The sequence below is a fragment of the Bos grunniens genome, chromosome 25 (genome assembly GCF_055505025.1).
Source record: "Bos grunniens cultivar Pamir isolate PY7600 chromosome 25, Bosgru_T2T1.0, whole genome shotgun sequence".
NCBI classification, from domain to species: Eukaryota; Metazoa; Chordata; class Mammalia; order Artiodactyla; family Bovidae; genus Bos; species Bos grunniens.
Window position 1 is genome coordinate 38,392,350 of NC_141189.1, and position 18,817 is coordinate 38,411,166.

An 18,817-nucleotide genomic window follows, 5' to 3' on the forward strand; every position below is an offset into this window, starting at 1 on the left:
TCTGCGATGGAACCTGGCCTGCCTCACATGGCCCCAGCATGGCCCCAGGACTGGAAGGCTTCCACAGTCTAAACTGCCCCACGAGCCAAACCTGACATTCTTGAGTCACTGTCAACTCGCAGACAGAGAGGAATAAAAATCCCTGTCCGGGCCATGCCTCCCTCATTCTCTCCCCTGCTCCCCACTATTTTTAGACAACCTAACCTCAGGCTCCGGGAGTCATGTCCTGGGCTGTCACCCGGCTCCATCAGCAGGTGGGCAGACATGAAAGCAAGCGGAAGACCCTGCATGCAGCATGGGATGGGGAGGGGGTAATGCTCAGCCCACTTATAGAAGCATGTCTACTCATGCCTCCCTGCCTAGAATCCAGAAGGTTATGTTGGGGAATCCATCTTCAACCGTATGACTGCAAATGTGGTGCGGGCATACATGCACCTGGACGGCACGTAGAGGTCCTGCTGGAGTCTGGAGAGGATGACCGCTGCCATGCCAACAGCTGTTTTCCCTTCTGGAGCCTTTGCAATCCTGCTCCTGCTCCAGATGAGTGAGGCCCCTCAAAGCAGCCACAGGGACCTTCACAAAATGCGAATGGTGAAGCCTTTCAAGGCCTTCCAGGGCTTTGGGATAAAGACCAGTGTCTTCCCACAGCCTGGGAGCCCTGTGTGGGGTGACCCCTGTCCTGACATCCCTTTGGCCTCATCTGGGATACTGCCACTCAGGCAGACTTCTGACGGTTCCTGGAAATAACCATGCCCCTTCTGGTCACAGGGCCTTTGCACGTACTGCTGCCTCTGTCTGAAAGGCTGTACTCCCTACCTTAGTCCCAATACTATTCTCCTCCTTGAGACTTCAGCTCATGAGTCCCCTCCTGGGAGGACCCCAGATATGCCCCTCCATCTGGGCCAGCTTTCACTGTCAGAGGCCCTCCCAGGAACGCATCCCTCCCTTTGTAGACTCCTTTAGTGTTTATCTGCTTACTCTCTGTCTCTCCCACTAGACTTCAGGATCTGGGAGGGCAGGGCTCGACATATCTCAGGTGATGACTGTCATCTGAGCATCTACGCAGGGCCTGACACATGGTGTTGCCCAAAACTGGGCAGATGAATGGCTAGATGAATGTGCAGATGGGTGGATGGGTCACCGGTTTTTGTTGACAGTGGTTTGGGAGACTGATCATTTTTATCAGCTAGAAGAATACGAGGACATCAAAATACAAAGCAAAGGGTACTGGAAGTTGAAAAAAGCCAAAAAAGAAACAACAGCGATAATGCTGGTGGGGGGCAAGCCCACTAAGTCATTCATTCAGTCAGTCATTGACTGACTCATAATGTGCTAGGCTCCTCCAACATGTGGGCTCTGGGATGGTGCTGGGGTGGCAGGGAGCTGCTGGAGCCCACCTTGTGGACCAGGGCTTGGATCTAGGTCATGGAGTCTCACCAAGTTTGGCCAAGCTCTGGCCTGTGGTGGCCCTGGGTCAATGTTGGCCAAACACCTCTAAATGCATGGCACCTGCCAACCTTCCAGGAGGGTACTTCCCCATGTCCCCACATGAGGGGAACACAACCTTGGGGGACAACAGCCTGAGGGCTGACCTCTCCTTGGCACCCACTTCTCTCCAGGGGGGCACTCGGCATTCACATTCCACTCCCATCTCAGACCAGCGGTGAAAGACAGAAGTTGGCTCAATGTGTTTTGCTGGTAATGGGATAGACGGATGGCATATTGGAAATTCACATTTAAAATACATCTCTCCCTTCTGTAAATGAGATTGCATCTACCGATTCGGGTAATGAACATCTACTTAGATCCACGCCTTGGGCTGGAAGCAAGAGCCTAGGCACGGTTCAGCCTGTTCTGGGTGGTCCAGCCCATTTCGGTGCTCATCACAGAGCCTCTCCCCTTCCTCTGGTCATTTTATTTCTTAGCAAAATTATTACTGAGAATATTGAACTGCCTTACAGAGACATATTTACTTCCCTTATCTTCCCTCCGTCTCTCTTGATTAAAAGCTATGTGTGATATTTGTAGTTATCAAACATCAATATTTGGCCTGGATTTGCGGGAGGGAGGTGGTGGAAGGAAAGGCGTCTGACGGTTTCTATAAAGGGGAAAACCTTGAGCAAACAGGCTGCGTTTCTTACCAGGGGCACTAAAGAGCAGGGACTCATTTCGGAAGGGACTGGCCAGACTGCACCCCTGCAAGCTTCGTGACACCAACGATTGGGGCTAGAAATTAGATTCCAGATTTCATCTGGAAAGCTGGCTACCTTCAGAGGGTTGGGAAAGGGGGTGACAATTATGCAGCCTGCCTGACAACTTGATCAGAGCGACTACAGCCTTCTTCCCCAACAGCTGAGTCCAGCAAAGTGCACAGAGCTGAAAATAACAACAATAATAACAATATGAGTTAACCCTTCTGAAGTGCCCACCCCCTAACATTATATCTACATTAACTCAATCCTCACAACAACCCGATTTATCAACTCCAGACGTGGAAAGTGTGGGGCAGAAAGATCCAGTCGCTTGCTCAGTCCTTCCATCTGGAGTAAGAGGCAGAGCCGGAAGTCAGTGCCCGCAGCCCAGCTCCTGAGCCTGTGCGTATAACCACTCCACAACCCTGCCCTCTGTCTCACAGGCACTCCTGGACCCCGGCACCTCCACGGCAGAGCACGGTTGCCCAGAGTCAACCGTGCCCTGAATTCACAGAACAAGATGCTGGTCTAAGAGCTGCTGTTGTTGCAGAAGTGGAGTCCTTGCTTTAAGCCCTCACCATCACTGACTCCATGCGCCCCTCTGTCTATCAGTCAGCATGGTAATAACCACATCTGCCCTCTGGGGCATGACAACAAATCACAACTTATACTTTCAGAGGGCTTTTAGCATGCAAGTGGGATTTATATTCATTGATGGTAGGAGTGATCATTTGTAAAAACGCTTTAGAAAAGTTTAGGGGTCGCATCTACTGAAACTGAATGTGCATCCCTTCCACACCCAAATATACCCTGTGGTGGATTCCCAAGATAAATGGGTGCATATGTCCATTAAACAGCAGGCATATGAGAGTGTATAGCCCCAAACCAAAGACAGCCCAAGCGCTCATCAGTTGGAGAGCGGATGAATCAAGCATGGTATAATCAATCAATGAAATACTATTCGACAATTTTACCGAAAACAGTCAATGATGCACGCAATAATGTGGCTGAATCTCCCAGGGATGAGGCTGAATAAGGTAGATGTGTATAGGGTCCATATATGAAGTTCGCAAATGAGCAAAATCTACCTTTGGTGGTAAAAATCAGGAGGGTAGTTGGCAAAAAGTAGTAGCGACTTCGGTGAGGCACAAGGGAGCCTGTTGGGGTGTCCTCCACCCATAAGACTGATCTTGTTATTCACTCATTCATGTCAGCAGCAAGCATTTATTGAGCACCCACTGTATTTTACACACCCCCTCTGGAGACGAGGAGAACACTCATTCCCAACTGGAAGTACGACGCTCACCTTGGAAACCTCTCAGAAACCCAGTATCTCCAGGGGGCACAGCCAACTTCGGGGACCTGGGGACATCGCTAAGGAGATTTCCCCCTTTTATCTGGCAGCGAGTGGTGCAGAGAAATGGCAGGGCGGTTCATTAGAGCCGCAGACCTCTGCACTCGCTGAGCCCGAGGTCGCGAGCACCACTCAGCATTTCATCGTGGCAAGCCTGGCTTGCTTTCATCAGAACCACGTGGCCAAAATCATGTGCGACATTTTGAAGGGAAAAGAATTTAAGCCTCCATGTCTCACTGCCCCGAGTATCAGCTTTGTCCTTCTGCTCTTAATGCTGTTATCTCATCCGCACACTTGGTGTTCTGCTGAGCAGATGCTATGGAAAGGCAGATCAGCGAGGAGAAGCAGAGTGCGCCTGGCGGCCTGGGTATCGAGCCAGTGACCCCTCTGCTCTGGAAGCCAGCTCCAGTGGGGTGCAGGAGAAGATAACGCCTGAGGAGGACCAAGGCTTCCCCCAGTTCCACAGCTCCCAAGCCCGGTCCCAGGGAGCTCTTTCTCAAATGCAAATCGGATAAGACAATCATGAGCTTAAAACCCTCCAATGGCCCCACGTGGATCACAGCCAAAACCCAACTGCTTGCCCACCGTGGAGCATGGGGCGGGCGGGGAGGTGGGTGACAGTGTCCACCCCTCCTGCTCATCCCTGGCATCCCCTACTCTAGAACCTAAGCCAGGTGTAAATCCATGCCCACGCTTCCCCTGCTCCTCCACAAGTGTGATGACCCACCCTTGTCTTCAAGATGCTTTGACATCTCTTCCATGACGCCTTCTCTGACTGCCTATTTATGCCACTACTAAATTTTGCATTGTGCCTCCGCTAAGAAGCAATCAGATGGTGCCTCCACGATGGGTTTCATTGTCATCTTCCCTCGTAGACCACAAGCACTCAGAGGGCAGGATCTGGGTCTCTTTCATCTTTGTACCTTCCGACTTTCACCAGTAACTGCAACAGAGTTTGCTTAAGGGTGGAGGGTGGAGAAGGGGAGGAGCGTGGAGGAAGGGAGAGATGAGGAGGAGGGGAGGTGAGGAAGGGAGGGGGAGTGGAGGGTGGGGGGGGCATCTAGTCGGGGGAGAAACTCAGTGCAGCCACAGAGACTTGGGAAGAATTGGAGGGCAAAGCTTTTCCGAGGGATTTGTGTGGACGGTTAGGAATCCAGACAGATTTGGAAGGGGTGGGGGTGGGGGCGGGTGACCTGAAGCAGAGGAGATGACCTGGGTAAGGTCCACAGTTGGGGAAGATGGCAGGTGGAGACAGGAGGACCTGGGCTGGAGGAGTGGCAGGGTGGGGCCCACGGCCAGCTTGGAGGGGTCCCAGTGTGTTCTCACATCCCAGGGAGCCACTGAAACGTGGAGAAGGAGAGCGAACCCTAGTCAAGAGGCTGACCAGCTTGGGGGGAAAGAACTGGAAGAGGAGGACGGGTTAGAGCTCGTTATGTAATCCAGACGCAACGTAAGGAAGGCATGGACCTGAGCCATGCATCCACTGGGGATGTGCTGATGGGGGCATGGATAAGCTGTGCTGACTTCAGAGAGGGGAGTGCCAAGGGTACCAGGGGCCAGGAGGGCGGCAGCGCATCTGAATGCACAGGAGGAGAAGCACTGGGGAAGGTGGGCAGATGGGCAGCTCCAAGTGAGCTCCAGGAGACTCTGTGTCTCCAGGAGGCACCTGGCATTGGGGTGGCGCCAGTGCAGCCTCCCCTCCCCAACTACCAGTTATAATCGATGGTTCCACTCCTTCCTGCTGAGGACAGGAACAGCCTTAGGTGCACTGGGCCCACTGACTGGCATCCATAAATGAGGTGCTACCTGTCTCCTACACCTGGCCACAGGCATCACGACCTGGGGTCAGGGGTGGGGAGCTAAAAGAGGCTGCTGGACCCACATTTCACAGGTGAGCTGCAGGCAGAACTGGGGATGAAGTCCAGCCAGATGCACCAGAGCTCATTCTCGTACATTCTGCTCCCTCTTGGAAAGTCAAACAGGCCTGTCAGGACTCACGGTAACTATGAACCGGAGAAGAAACGACCAGGAAATCCGCCTCAAGAAGAAACTGGCTCCTTTTCCTTTTTTTCCTCTAGAATCTGACACGAAACCTTGGTCAGCTCCCATCAGAAGTAAAGTCTGGGCGAACCGGTGCCAGTGGAAAAGAGAAAGGGATTGTGTTTCCTTTCCAGAGCTTCCTTCACCTCCATCCTTTGAAACAACACAGATCACTTTTGCTAAGTTCCAAAAGGTGGCAGCATTCTATTAAATATTCATTTGCTGCTGAGGCAAATTGAGGAGGAAGTTGAGACAAGCAGACGGCCAGATGGCCAAGGTCAGGATATCTGGGGGTATCCAGCACTGATGGGGGGCTGGTGTGTGTGGGGGAAGCTGTGAGCCCTCTACTGGGGCAGGAAGGGAGGATCCTGGACATAGAGACCCCAGACCACCACCCTTGACCCCAAGACAAGGAGTGTTTTAGACTCATCTTAGGACTGTCATAGCACAGGGTCAGCGGAGGTCAGACCCCTGAGTGTTCCCCTGTTTATGCCGCTTACGATGGAGAGTATTAGACCTGTGACATGCCTCTCACCAACAGTGAAGGTGATGGGTATCACTCAAACGATTCTGCCAGGATGGGCAGACCCAAAGCAAGCATGCCCTACAGACTGTCCCACCGGCCTTGAGAAGGGAAGCTGCCATGAGGGGGGCAGATGGCCGGGAGATGCGGGCAGCCTCTGGGAGCAGAGGTCCACCACCCTCCATCCACAAGGGACTGAATTCACCACAGCCAGCTCCAGGTGAGACCCCAGCCCAGGCTGACACCTTGCTTGCAGCCTCGTGAGACCCTGAGCAGAGTACCTAGCCATGCCAGGCCTGGGCCCTGAACACACGATAACTGCGATACAAGCTGCTGAGTGTCTGGTGAATTTTTAGGTCGCAAAAGGAAGTGAACACAGTGCATATCTGTCACAGAGACACATACAGGTTATGGACTACAGCTCTGGAATGAGACAGAACAAAATGCAATAGAAATTTGGATTCTGCTACTGAACTGCGTCATGTCTCCTGGATAGTACAGAAAGAGAGAAAAATGCAAGCAGAATGTTATTGTGCTGGGCAGTGTCACCGCCAACTGCTTAAGGAGGCATTTATACCAGAGAGAACCCCCAAATCAAGTGTGGGTCTATCTCATGCCTTTTTTATTTTGGTTTTTTTTTTTCTTTTGGTCTCATTTCTCATGCACCTCTTGTCACGTGACCTTTTGGCTGCAGTGACCCCGATGTTTACATACAGGTAACATGACCTCAACACAACCACTTCACCCAGCACCTAAGCAAAGACTCTAGTCTGTTCTAAGATTTGAGGAATGCATGGCTCACTCAGATGTGGGTGCGGAAAGGCTGGTCTCCAGCCTGGAATCTTCCTGTGGGGTCTTTAGCAGGTGACTCTGACCAGGTGTGAGTCACCAGCCTTACCTGCTGACTCTGAAGTCAATCTGACACTTAAAATGTTCCCAGAAATGCTCCCTGAAATGCCAAAACAGAACCAAGTGGCCTTCCCCTCAGCTCAACTCAGCTCGGGAAACAGCCCAATCCAGGTTCAAGTTCAGACCCAACACCCATGAGCTGTGAGGCTCAGCATGTCACTCTCTGCTGAGCCTCAGTCCCCTCACCTGGGAAATGGGGTCAGGGACATTTCCCCCTCAGTGGGCTGCTTCAGGGATGGGTGAGATCACGCACTTGAAATACTGAGCACAATGCCAGCTACTTCCTATGTGCCTAGTAATGCTGGCAATCATTATCATTTCCTTATTCTGGATGCAAGTGAGTGGCACCCAACGTGTCCAGGAAAGACCCTTTCTGGGAGGCAGGACTACAGCAGAAAGCTAGTGCCAGAAGCTGCAGCGCCGGCTGGTACCAAGGGGCAGTGAGTGGAAAGACACCAGGGCCTGAGGCATCCTTTCTCCTGGGGCAGCCAAGGGCCAGAAAGTGTCTTCGGACCCTGGTCCAGTCTTATAAACTGCATTTTCACTCCTCTAAGGGGACTGCAACATTTCTATAACAACTGAGAGTGAAACTTTATTAAAATGCCATCAGCTGTCCTAGAAACCTCCCTTGACAGCTCAGAACCCACCACTTAATTTTAAAAATAGTCATTGTCATTATTATTATTATTGGGTTGGCCAAGAAGTTCATTTGGGTTCTTACGGAAAAATCTGAACAAACTTCTTGGCTGATCCGATACTTTTACTATCAAGGAAAACAACTACATACTATAAAATAAAACAAAACCTGTAGAGTCAAAAAAAAAAAGCAAAACCAACCAATTTAGTTGATTTTCCCATCTGCCTCTCTGACATCTCTCTCTGCTTTTCAGAGAAGAGGAGATATATGAATCTAATTGCATATAATTGAAATTATATGCAATATAATATATAATGTCATCCAGAAAGGTTGGTCACCATATGACATAGGCTGCATTTCTCACTCCACAATATGTCACGAGCATCTTTCCAAGTCAATAAACATAAATCCTCACCATGAAATCCTAGCAGCAGCTTAGAACTGGACTTTATAGATGCTCATAGTTTACTTTTAAAAATTCCTTATTGACAGATATTGAGGGTGTACCTTTTTATTATTTTTGCTAATAGAATTACCCCTCAACAAACACTGCTTTCTCACACTCATACAATAAACCGCAAGGTGTCCATTCCTAGAAGTGTAATTACTTGGATCAGAGAGTGAACACACTTTGCACACTGAGACAGGTGCCATAAACCACCCTCCAGAAAGGTTGGTCACCACGTGCTGCCACCGACGGAGGTCATGCTGTGACTGCTTCTGCCCGTGACACGCTGGCCTGGGAGGCTGACCTGCGGATTCCAAGCAGGGAGACCCGGACCAGAGAACTGGGAGGGTCGAGGGTAGGGAGAGAGGGGATGCTTACCGTCCTCTGATCTTCAGAGCTCGAATCCCAGGGAAACTCTAAAAGTCTGCAGCCTCCAGGGGGAAACAAGTGGGACAGTATCCCATCAGCCTTAATGAGGCGAGGCTGGAGGCTGGAGAATACCCAGCCCAGCCCAAGGAGGCTGAGCATCCGGGGGTGCTCTTTCGGAAAACAGAGCTCTCGGCCACCACTGGTCTTACTGTGAACAACAAGCATTATGAGGTGGGGGGTTTCTCCCCACCTATCCAACTACTTCCGAAGAAGCTTCTGCGCTGCACCCCCAACTGCAGGACTCTTTGGTGAGTCACTTTCCTGCTCCCCATTTCATCTTCTCACCTGCTAAATGTTTTTAGGACCGTTTTATTTCCATAGTCTTAGTGAGAGGTTACCAGAATCCTGCGTGGAGCATGGATGGTTCTTTTAAAATTATGAAAAGTGTGGTAGCCAACCTCCAAAGTGACCCCCCAGTAATTCAGCAGAGGTGACGGCACGTGACTCCCCAGGGCACAGGAGGCATCCTGGTTTCTGCCTTGCTCTCTCTCTCCCAGGATTTCTCACCCTGGGGGAGCCCGCCAGCCACGTCATAGGAGCCTGCCTCCACATCACAGCTTTATGGAGGCGTCCACACACGAGGAACTGAGGCCAGGTGACAACAATGACCTAAGCCATCTTGGAGGTGGATCCTCTAGCCTCAGTCAGGCCTCCAGGTGGCAGCAGCCCTGGCTCATGAGAAACCCTGAGCCAAAACCAGGCACCAAAGCCATTCCCAGAGTCCAGAGGCACTGACACTGTGAGATCATACACATTTCTGCTTTTACCCTGGACTGAAATCTAGGGTTCCTTTTCAATGTGGCAAGAGGTAACTAACACACTTTCCCGCTCTATCAGTTAGCTTCCCATCCACAATAGGGAGAGACAGTTTCATGGGCTTGGGGTGAAGCCAGAAGACTGTGCCCCAGCGACAGAGTGGCTCAGCGGGTGGATGCAGCCTCTGAGCCCTGGGGTACATTACTGCACTCCGGTCTTGATTTCCTCATCAACACAGTGAAGACAGAGATGGTGTTTACCTTATGGGGTTGTTGAGGGGGCTTAGAACAAAGAAGCAATGTCTGGTCAGTGGCCAGGTAGCACAAGAAAATCGGTTGTGTGGTTGTCATTTTTCATCATCTTTCCTCTTCTTCCTCTTCCTCTCAGCAACTCAGATAAATGTCTCTTTCAGGTGACCCAGCAGTGAGGTTTATTATTTAAAAAAAAAAACAAAAAACACAACCTCAAAATCTTTTAGGGGGAACAGACAGAGGCCAAAAGGTGGGACCTTGGAGAGTCCAGCTTTGTACAAAACACCAGCGGTGACTGGGGAGAAAGAAGGAAGCATTTCAAATACACAGCATACATATGGACCCTGCCCAGGACCGCATGAACATCTCTGATAAAGGAATCCACTCTTAGCCATTCATTTGTCACTACCACAGCGTCTTGCCATATTCTTTCCATGTTCTTCTTATTTCCATACTATTTTTTTCTTTAAGTCAACTCATCTTTTTCAAAACTTTAATATTTTCAAAATACATTTCACTACCATAAAGAGAAAGCCAGTATCCGTTGCTATAAAGAGAAGATCATCATGAAACCACATAACAACAGTCAATACAAAACAACAAAAACAAAAGCCCATGTGCCCCTTGACGTCATCGCGGGGTCACCACTAATACACAGGCTGACTGCACTTTGGGATCTCACCACGAGGTTAAACATCCTGGAGACATCGGGCAGGAGTGAACTTGGAACTGTAAAGGCAGGGAACATCTCTGGTACGTGGTTGACAGGTGGCGGGGGGGAGGGGGAGGGCGGGTGCACAGAAATCCACAGAGATCCTAATACCAACCACGGTCACGTGCCCTGAAGCCCCCAATCCAACGCCACAAGGTGGGCCCCCCAAGGCACTCAGTACGCATCCCTTTCTTTACCGTGGGGACAGTCAAATGATAAACTTTCTTCCCACTTTCCCAGCACCTTGGGGCCCACCGTCACATCAAGAAGTAAAGAGATTAGCCCGTGGCCCCTGCCCTGGTCACTGTTTCTCCCGGGTTTGCTCTCCCAAGGGACCTGGCCCTTCTCAGAGGAAGGTTCTTGTCTTTCACATCATGTGCCAGGGCTGAGGCTCTGGCCCCAGGTGTTTCCTAACAGAAATTCAGTGAGTGCCTGGGAACATTTATTCCCCTCTCAAACCCAGTTACTTCTCCAATGAGATCAGTTTTAAGTTACAAACACACACACGCACACACGCACTCCCAGTGATGGATGATGGTGACCAAGAAGGCTGAAAAGGATGCAAACGCAGTTTCAAACTCTAACCTGTTCAACAAAATGCTTCTACTTACTGAGGCATGCGGACTGTTGTTGGCACTGGAGAAGCAAGCTGAATGTTCAGATGTGTCGTCCTGGCGAAAACAAAGACAGGAGTAGGTGGGAAAACGGGTTGAGGAAACAAATTCTGATTTGGAGTATCCCAGTTTAGCACAATCCCACAGCAAGCTCGCGCGCCTTCCCATTCCCCCTCTCCAGTAGGGGGTCTAGATCCTCACTGCCCAAAACGGCAGCCGCTAGCCACCACGTATGTATGGCTAGTCTCAACTGAAATGCGCTGCAAGTATTAATTACATAGCAGATTTTGAAGACACAAGAAAAAAAAAAAAGAAGTGTAAAATATCCTATTAATATTAATATCTCATTAATATTTTTATATCGATTACATGTTAGAATGATAATACTTAATAATATATAAAAATAAAGCATTTTAGCACGCTTAAATATATAAATATATTATGCATATTTAAAATAAAATATATTGTTACAGTTAATTTCATCTGTTTCTTTTTACTTTTTAATGTGTCTACGGGAAACATTTGAATTGCGTACGTGGCCCTCATGACATCTCTATCAGGCAGCACCGGTCTAGATTTTTTTGAATGTGGACACTCCATCCTAGCCTGAGGACCCAGGTGGCAGTTTCATGGCTTCCCTGGTGGCTCAGTTGGTAAAGAATCTGCCTGCAATGCAGGAGACCCAGGCCCAACCCCCAGGTAGCAAGAGGACACAGGTGGTCCTATGAAAACCATGCCCACCATTACTTCCACTATAACTTGCCACTGTTTCACACTTGCGACAGCTCAAGCCTATGGAGCAGCTGGGATGCTGTGTGCCTAGAGATCTTCACGCATTTTCTTCTTTAACCCTCACAAGGACAGAGGAAGGAGGTTTTGCTCTCAGCCCCATTTTACAGGCAGAGAAACACAAGAGAGGCTGAGAACTCATCCAAGGCAACTCAGTAGGGATGCTGTGGAGCCAGGGCCTAAACCAAAAGGTTAAATGGATGGGTGTTAAGCGCTGTGGCTCCACTCTCCCTGTGGGGCTTTTACCCACTTCTCCATGTGCAGCACATAGGAGCCTGAAGTAGCCACACTCACTAACCAAGTCTGGGAAGCTTGCCCCCCAAAAGATGCCTGCAGTGCCTATAGCTCCAAACTTTCATTAAAGTCATCGGGTTTCACCTCAAGTCACCCCTTAAACCTCCTGGGCAGAGACAGGGGCAAGTATATGTGTGTATGTGCACGTGTGTTCATGTATGAAAGAGATGAAGATGTAGACAGAGACACAGAGACCAGAAGAGAGAGGGAAGGAGCTGGACCAGGCAGTTACTCAGACCCACCACACAGTCCTGAGAGGGCGGTGTCTGTAAACAGATCTGAACTCACAAGGAGGAGGCAGACCCCGCTTGTCACTTCCCTTTCTGCAGTTTTCCCACAGCCAGTGGTCACGGGAAAAGCTGACGACCAGAAAGTCAAACCCGTGTTTGTGCCTCTCCTCCCTCTACAAGGAGCAGTCCTCACGCCGCCCCCCACCCACCACCCCCAGGTTACTAAAATGAAGTAATGAATTAGGGAAAGAAGGAAGGGAGGGAGGCGTGGGCTTAAGCATGAATCAGAGCCCCCAGACAGGGACTGCACAAAGCAGCCCCTGAGTGGAGAGGAGGAAGATGTGGCCAAAGGGGTGATGCTTCTAAGAAGACACACTGATTCTCCTTTGACGGGTGTCCTGTGGCCTGAGAAAGGCTGGGCTTTCTTACTTCCTTCTTGGCCTCATCTTCTAAATGAGCCAACTAAAAGCCCTGCTTGAGTGATGAGTTCAGCCTAACGGCAGATCTCAACCAGGACCACATCCAAGCGTTACAGACCCCCAGGGGCCCCTGCCTCCTGGGCACTCCTTTCTTTGAAAGGGATCCTGAGGCCACAGCTGCCCCAGGAGAACCTGGCCTCCGCGTACTTCCCGCTGGTCTAGGGACACACAGCCACCCAAGAGCACCCATCTCAGGCTCTCCCAGGAACAGGAACCAAGACAGAGACAGCCCCCAGGCTCAGGGATCTGAAACACTCCCATTCAAAGCCAGGCTCGGGTCCATGAGCTCAGCTGCTCAGCAGTGTCCAACTCTTTGTGACCCCATGGACTGTAGCCCACCAGGCTTCCCTGTCCATGGGATTCTCCAGGCAAGAATACTGGAGTGGGTTGCCATTTCCTTCTCCAGGGGATCTTCCTGACCCAGGGATCGAACCTGGATTTTCTGCATTGGCAGGAGTGTTCTTTACCACTAGCACCACCTTGAGTCCATAGCAACCACCAGCTCTGGAAAGCTGAACTCAGGGTTAAGCCTAAATTAAGAGCCTTAATTTTAATAGCATCACGGATTCAACGGACATGAATTTGGGCAAACTCTGGGGGACAGTGAGGGACAGGGAGGCCTGGCGTGCTGCAGTCCATGGGGTTACAAAGAGTCGGACACAACTTCATGACAGAACAACAACAAAAGAACCTCCCAGAGGAAGCTGATTGGAAAGGAAGAGAGGCCCCTGGTGAGCCGTTCCTCCCACCGAGGCAAGAACCCCTGGGCCTGGGAAGAGACAACTTACTTGTACTCAAGCATGACCTTACTTGGGAACCTGGTCACCCAAGAAATTTCTATCTGCCTGGCCCTGTGAGCCTCTTCCTTCCCTCTGCCCCCTCCTCACTTCCCCCACCTCCCACAAGCAGGGGCCTCCTCTCCCCCAAGACCTGAGCCTGGGATCCCAGAGGCCCGGGCTCTGCTCAGCTGACCCTCCCTCACTATGCCCTACCTCCTTCCCAGGTCCATTATCGGGAGCAGAGACGCCTTCACCCGAGGAGGTGCAGGGGGCACCAACTCAGTCTGTCGCCCTCCACAGGCCCCTTCTGTCCTCCCACCTCTTGGCAGCGTCTCACACCCGCAGGGGTTCACACACCTGCTGCACTGGCACCCCCCACACCGCTCAGCACGGTCCCTGTTTATCCTGCACAAAGCAGCTGACTCTTCGCCCGAGCCCCTGGGTTTCCTTTACCTTGAAAACAGCGAGAAGCATGTGAATAGGTTCAGAACTAGATTACGGAGACAGAGATGAGAAAAGAGATGTTGTCTCTCAAAGAAGGGTGAGGAAGCAGCCATCTAATGCTGTCCTCGTTTCCAGAAAGCCCCTCTTGTTCCCACCCCACCCCCCACCTATAAACATCTACAGCTTCTGACTCAAGCTGGTCCATCCTGATGAGATCTTTCAGCAGGAGAGAGACCTAACTGCCTCCCCTTCATGGGTCAAGGACCAGGCCCCCAAGCTGGCTGTCTCCCTAGATGCCAGCTGTCTCCTTCCCTGGGCCTCATGGCCTCCCTGGAAGTCCAGTATTCTGCCCCTGGAATTATTGTCTTTTTTGTGACTGGGTTTACAGCTTTCAGAAGCTGGGGTACAAATTGCCAGCAGTGGGCACTGAGCCAGTTCAAACAATGACCGAGGTGGAGAGCCTGCAGAACCACCAACCATCACCTTCTCAGGGATTTGGCATGAACTGGTGTGAGCTTCTGGAGAGCCATGATTGGTGGCATTAGAATGCGATGTTCCCTGCACAAAAATGAACTGTAAAGGGTTTATCTTTCAGGTTGGGCTTCCCAGGTGGCGCTAGTGGTAAAGAATCTGCCTGCCAATGCAGGAGACACAAGAGATGCAGGTTTGATCCCCGGGTTGGGAAGATCCCCTGGAGAAGGAAATGGCAACCTGCTCCAGTATTCTTGCCTGGAGAATCCCATGGACAGAGAAGCCTGGTGGGCTACAGTCACGGGGTCACAAAGAGTCAGACATGGCTGAGTACACACACCACCACCCCATCCTTCAGGTTAACAGAAGGCCAAGACCTTGGCTAGCTAAAGCCTCCTGAGTAATGGACAGAGGGTGAGGGGTCGGGGGTATGGTGGGGACCCAGCAGTGGACAGTAAGACCTGCAGGAAACTCAGCTATGAAAGAGAGGTGGGATCAGCTCTTCAAATGGCTGCTACCCAATTTCATTACATCCTAAATCATCCTGACCATGAGGGTTTGATACTCCTTGAAAAGTCTGAATGCTGAGAGAAACAGGGAGGGTTGAGAAGCCTGTGAGGCCAGATCATGGTCCCTACGTGATCCCAAGCAGCACACATTTTCACCACCCCATGAAGACTGCATTTTCCAAAAAAAAAAAAAAAATCAAACCAATGCCTTAATTTGTGGACCAATTAAAGGACATAATGTATTCAAGCCACTCATGTAGGTATTTGTCACCTCAAAGTGGTGAAGAGCTCTCTCATTACAAACCCCAAACCCATAAGATAAAAAATTTTGAACAGCTTTCTGCATGAAAAATAATACCATAATGTGGAAGATGACAAAGGTAACATAAAAGAAAAATTAAAACTCAAAGGAAAAAACAAGCAAAGGCGATGGACAGCCAGCTCACAAAGGGTGTGGTGATGCAAATGTCTGTTGTTGACATTAAGAAACGCTTAACGTCACACATAATAAAGCAAATGCAAATTAAGATGGTTTTTATTTGTTTTACCAAGATTGATAAAGATAAAAGCTGGACAAAGGATCATAGTTGTAGGAGTGCAGAGAAACAGGAATTCCTTTTCTTTAAGTGTGTTTATTTCTCTTTGTCTGCGTTGGGTCTCCACTGCTGTGCACGGGCTTTCTCCAGTTGCGATGTGCAGGCTTCTCACTGCAGTGGCTTCTCTTGCTGGAGAGCATGGGCTCTAGGGTGCGGGCTTCCATAGTTGCAGCTCACAGGCTTAGTTGCCCTGCAGCCCGTGGGATCTTCCTGGACCAGGAATTGAACCTGTGTCCCCTACATTTGCAGGAGGATTCTCAACCGCTGGACCACCAGAGAAGTCCACTGGGCAACATTTTAAAAGTTGATAATATTTAAACCAGCAACTCCACTTCTTGGAATCTCTGCAATAGAGTGTCTGCACATGTGGGAAATGCCTGATGCCAAGGATGATCACTGAAGCAATTTTTTTGTGACTACAAAATATCGAGAGTAACCAAAATTTCCATTATATAGGGACCAAGTAAATAAGTTATGGTGTATCCAGACACCCCCAGTAAAGATAATGGGGCAGCTCAATACAGAACGATAGGGGAAAACAGTCAAATGCAGGGTGGCATGTATAGCAAGCCACAATCCGTGCCCTGCTTTAAGAATATATGCATATGTATCACATGCATTGAAACCTCCAGGAGATGGATAAGAAACTGACTTTAAAAAAAAAAAGAAAAGCTGACTGTGGAGAGAGGAACTGTGCAGGATGGAATAGGAGAATTTTATTCTTCTGATGTTTGAATTACGTGTTCCATCCAACATGTATTAACAATTAAAATTTTTATTTAATCTCAAAATTTTAAGTTTATTTTGAAAAGAAAATAATTTGAGGGAATTTCATGCAACACACTAGCAGAGTCCTTTGGGTAGAGATTCGTTTACAGACATTTTCTGAAAAATAATTCAGCCTGCAGGATGTGTCGAGTGATTTGGGGTCATTTTGGGGGACAACAGCCCTGCCAATGTGGTCTGAATACAGAAATGTTGGTACTGGGGGGAACACTTTAATTTTTTTTTTTTTTAAGCCGGGAAATTCAAGTATGTGGCACACCAGCTACACTCGCCCATCCTGTTCCCAGGGCAGGCAGTATTAATCGAGTGCTGCATTTTCCTGCCAAACCCAGATGCAGCCTTAGAATCTATCCCAGCACATTCAGAAACGCTGCCCCATCCATGCATGCTTCCATGCCGGCTGAAATCAAACCCCATCCCTGAGAGGGCAGCCAGAAACCAGAAGCAGGGTCCCCACTCACATGGTTCCCCAGCAGATCCACCTGGGCCTGAGTGCAAGGTTATGTCACCAGCCGAGTCTCAGGGCCCCAGCTCCTCCTCCACAGGTGGGAGTGGGGCAGCCGCTCCCCAAGGCCCATCTTCTGAAAATGTCACCTGGGTCCCACCTGCCCTCCCTGAATGAAACTACCAGAGCCCTTCTGAGTAAACACTGGTTAACCTTCAGCAAGGAACTCGAGCTCCCTCATTCCCCCCAACTTAGAAAATTCCATGTAAATGTCAGATTAAGCTCTTCAGGCCTCTGCTTTTAAAATGAGAGATAAAATTTAGCTCCCTATTCCCAGATGTTAAAATCTCTGCTTCTCCCCGGGGCAAAGAAATCAATGTGAGTAAGCTCCGTATGCTTTTTCTCTTGGAACACGACCACTTCCAGCAATTTATTTGACTGACTATGCCTTCTATTACCATGTAAATTGTTTCAGACTGAAGGAAAAAAAAAAAGTATTAATCTCCTCTCAGTAAGTCATAAAATAAAGAAATCAATTTCAAGGTCAATTTAGCCCAAATAACACCTGCTGCCCTTTTTTTTGTAACATGCAGACTCCTCTGAAAGGCTAGGCTGCTGTCTAAGGCATCAAATATGCAGCAATGGAAAACTGAGTTTCACACCAGGGAGACCCTGGCCCAGAGGCCCCATGGCTCTGAGAGTGAACTTGGGGAGGACAGGGTCAACAGGACTCAGATGAATAATCCTCTTCAGGTCAGGGCAGGAGGATGAAAGAGGAGCTGCAAAGGGGGCCAGGTAGAGTTCCAGGAGGGTGTCTGGCTGACTTGCTGTGTGACTCTGGGAAAGTTACTTAACTTTTCTGAGCTTCAGAATCTATATCTGTAAAACTACTTTTTAAAAAACTGGAAAGAAAATGAGGGCTAGGTTATCTCACAGGACTCATGAACTCAGCCCATCATGGACTTTGTCCAAGGTTAGACACTCGGGGTTTTGTAGCCACCCTTCCCTAGTGGCTCAGACAGTAAAGAATCTGCCGGCAATGCAGGAGACCTGGGTTCAATCCCTAGGTCAGGAAGATCTCTTGGAGAAGGGAATGGCTACTCACTCAAGTATTCCTGCCTAGAGAATTCCACGGACAGAGGAGCCTGGTGGGTTACAGTCCAGGGTCAGACGAAAAGAGTCAGACACAACTGAGCGACTAACACTTTCACTTTGCACCAGTGGCGCTATAATGGTAAAGAATTCGCCTGCTAATGCAGGAGATGCAAGAGACAGGGCTGATCCCTGCATTGGGAAAGATCCCCTGGAGGAGGGCATGGCAACCCACTCCAGTATTCTTGCCTGGAGAATCCCACAGACAGAGGAGCCTGGCGAGCTACAGTCCATGGGGTTGCAAACAGTCAGACATGACTGAGCGCGTTACACACACCCCTCCATACCCCCTGCCCTTGGTGACCACTGGTCTACTTTCTACCTCTATGGATCTCCCTGATCTGGACTTTCATAAAAAGGAATCATACAATATGTGGCCTTTTGTGACTGGCAAACTGTTTCAAGGCTGACCCATGTTGTGGCATGTATCAGAACTTTGTTCCTTTTTATGGCTGAAAAATATTTCACTGTATGAACAGACCACACTTTGTTTGGCTGCTAATTTGTTGATGGACATTTGGGTTGTTTCCACCTTCTGGCTATTAAGAGTAATGCTGCTGTAAACATTTGTGTGCATGCTTTTATGTGGATATATGTTTCCTTTCTCTTGCGTATATGCCTAGGAATACAGTTACTGGGTCCTATGGTAACCCACATGGCAAAGCATAATGGTCACATGGTTTAATCGTTTTAACAAGAACATTGTTTTCCAGAGGGGCTGCACCGTTTTACATTCCCAGCAATGGTGTATGAGGGCTCCGCTTTCTCAGCAACACTTGTTATTACCGGTGGTTTTCAGGATAGCCATCCTAGTCGCTATCAAGTGGAATCTCGTTCGTGGTTTTGATTTGCATTTCCTCGATGACTAACAATGTTGGACATCTTTTCGTATGCTTGTTGGCCATTTGTGGATCTTTCTTGGAGAGCTATGTATTCAGACCCTTTGCTGATTTTTAAATTGGGTTATTTGTTTTTATG

The 18,817-nt window shown here is 49.4% G+C and overlaps 1 protein-coding gene across 1 annotated transcript in view; it reads right to left on the reverse strand.

Moving 5' to 3' along the window:
• Window positions 1–18,817, reverse strand: part of RBFOX1 (RNA binding fox-1 homolog 1) — a 2,446,597-nt gene that overhangs the window by 2,099,575 nt on the left and 328,205 nt on the right. Inside the window, exon 3 of the mRNA XM_086375888.1 lies at window positions 10,863–10,922. Coding sequence (XP_086232014.1) covers window positions 10,863–10,922 — 60 coding nt within the window. The remainder of the gene's footprint in view (window positions 1–10,862; window positions 10,923–18,817) is intronic.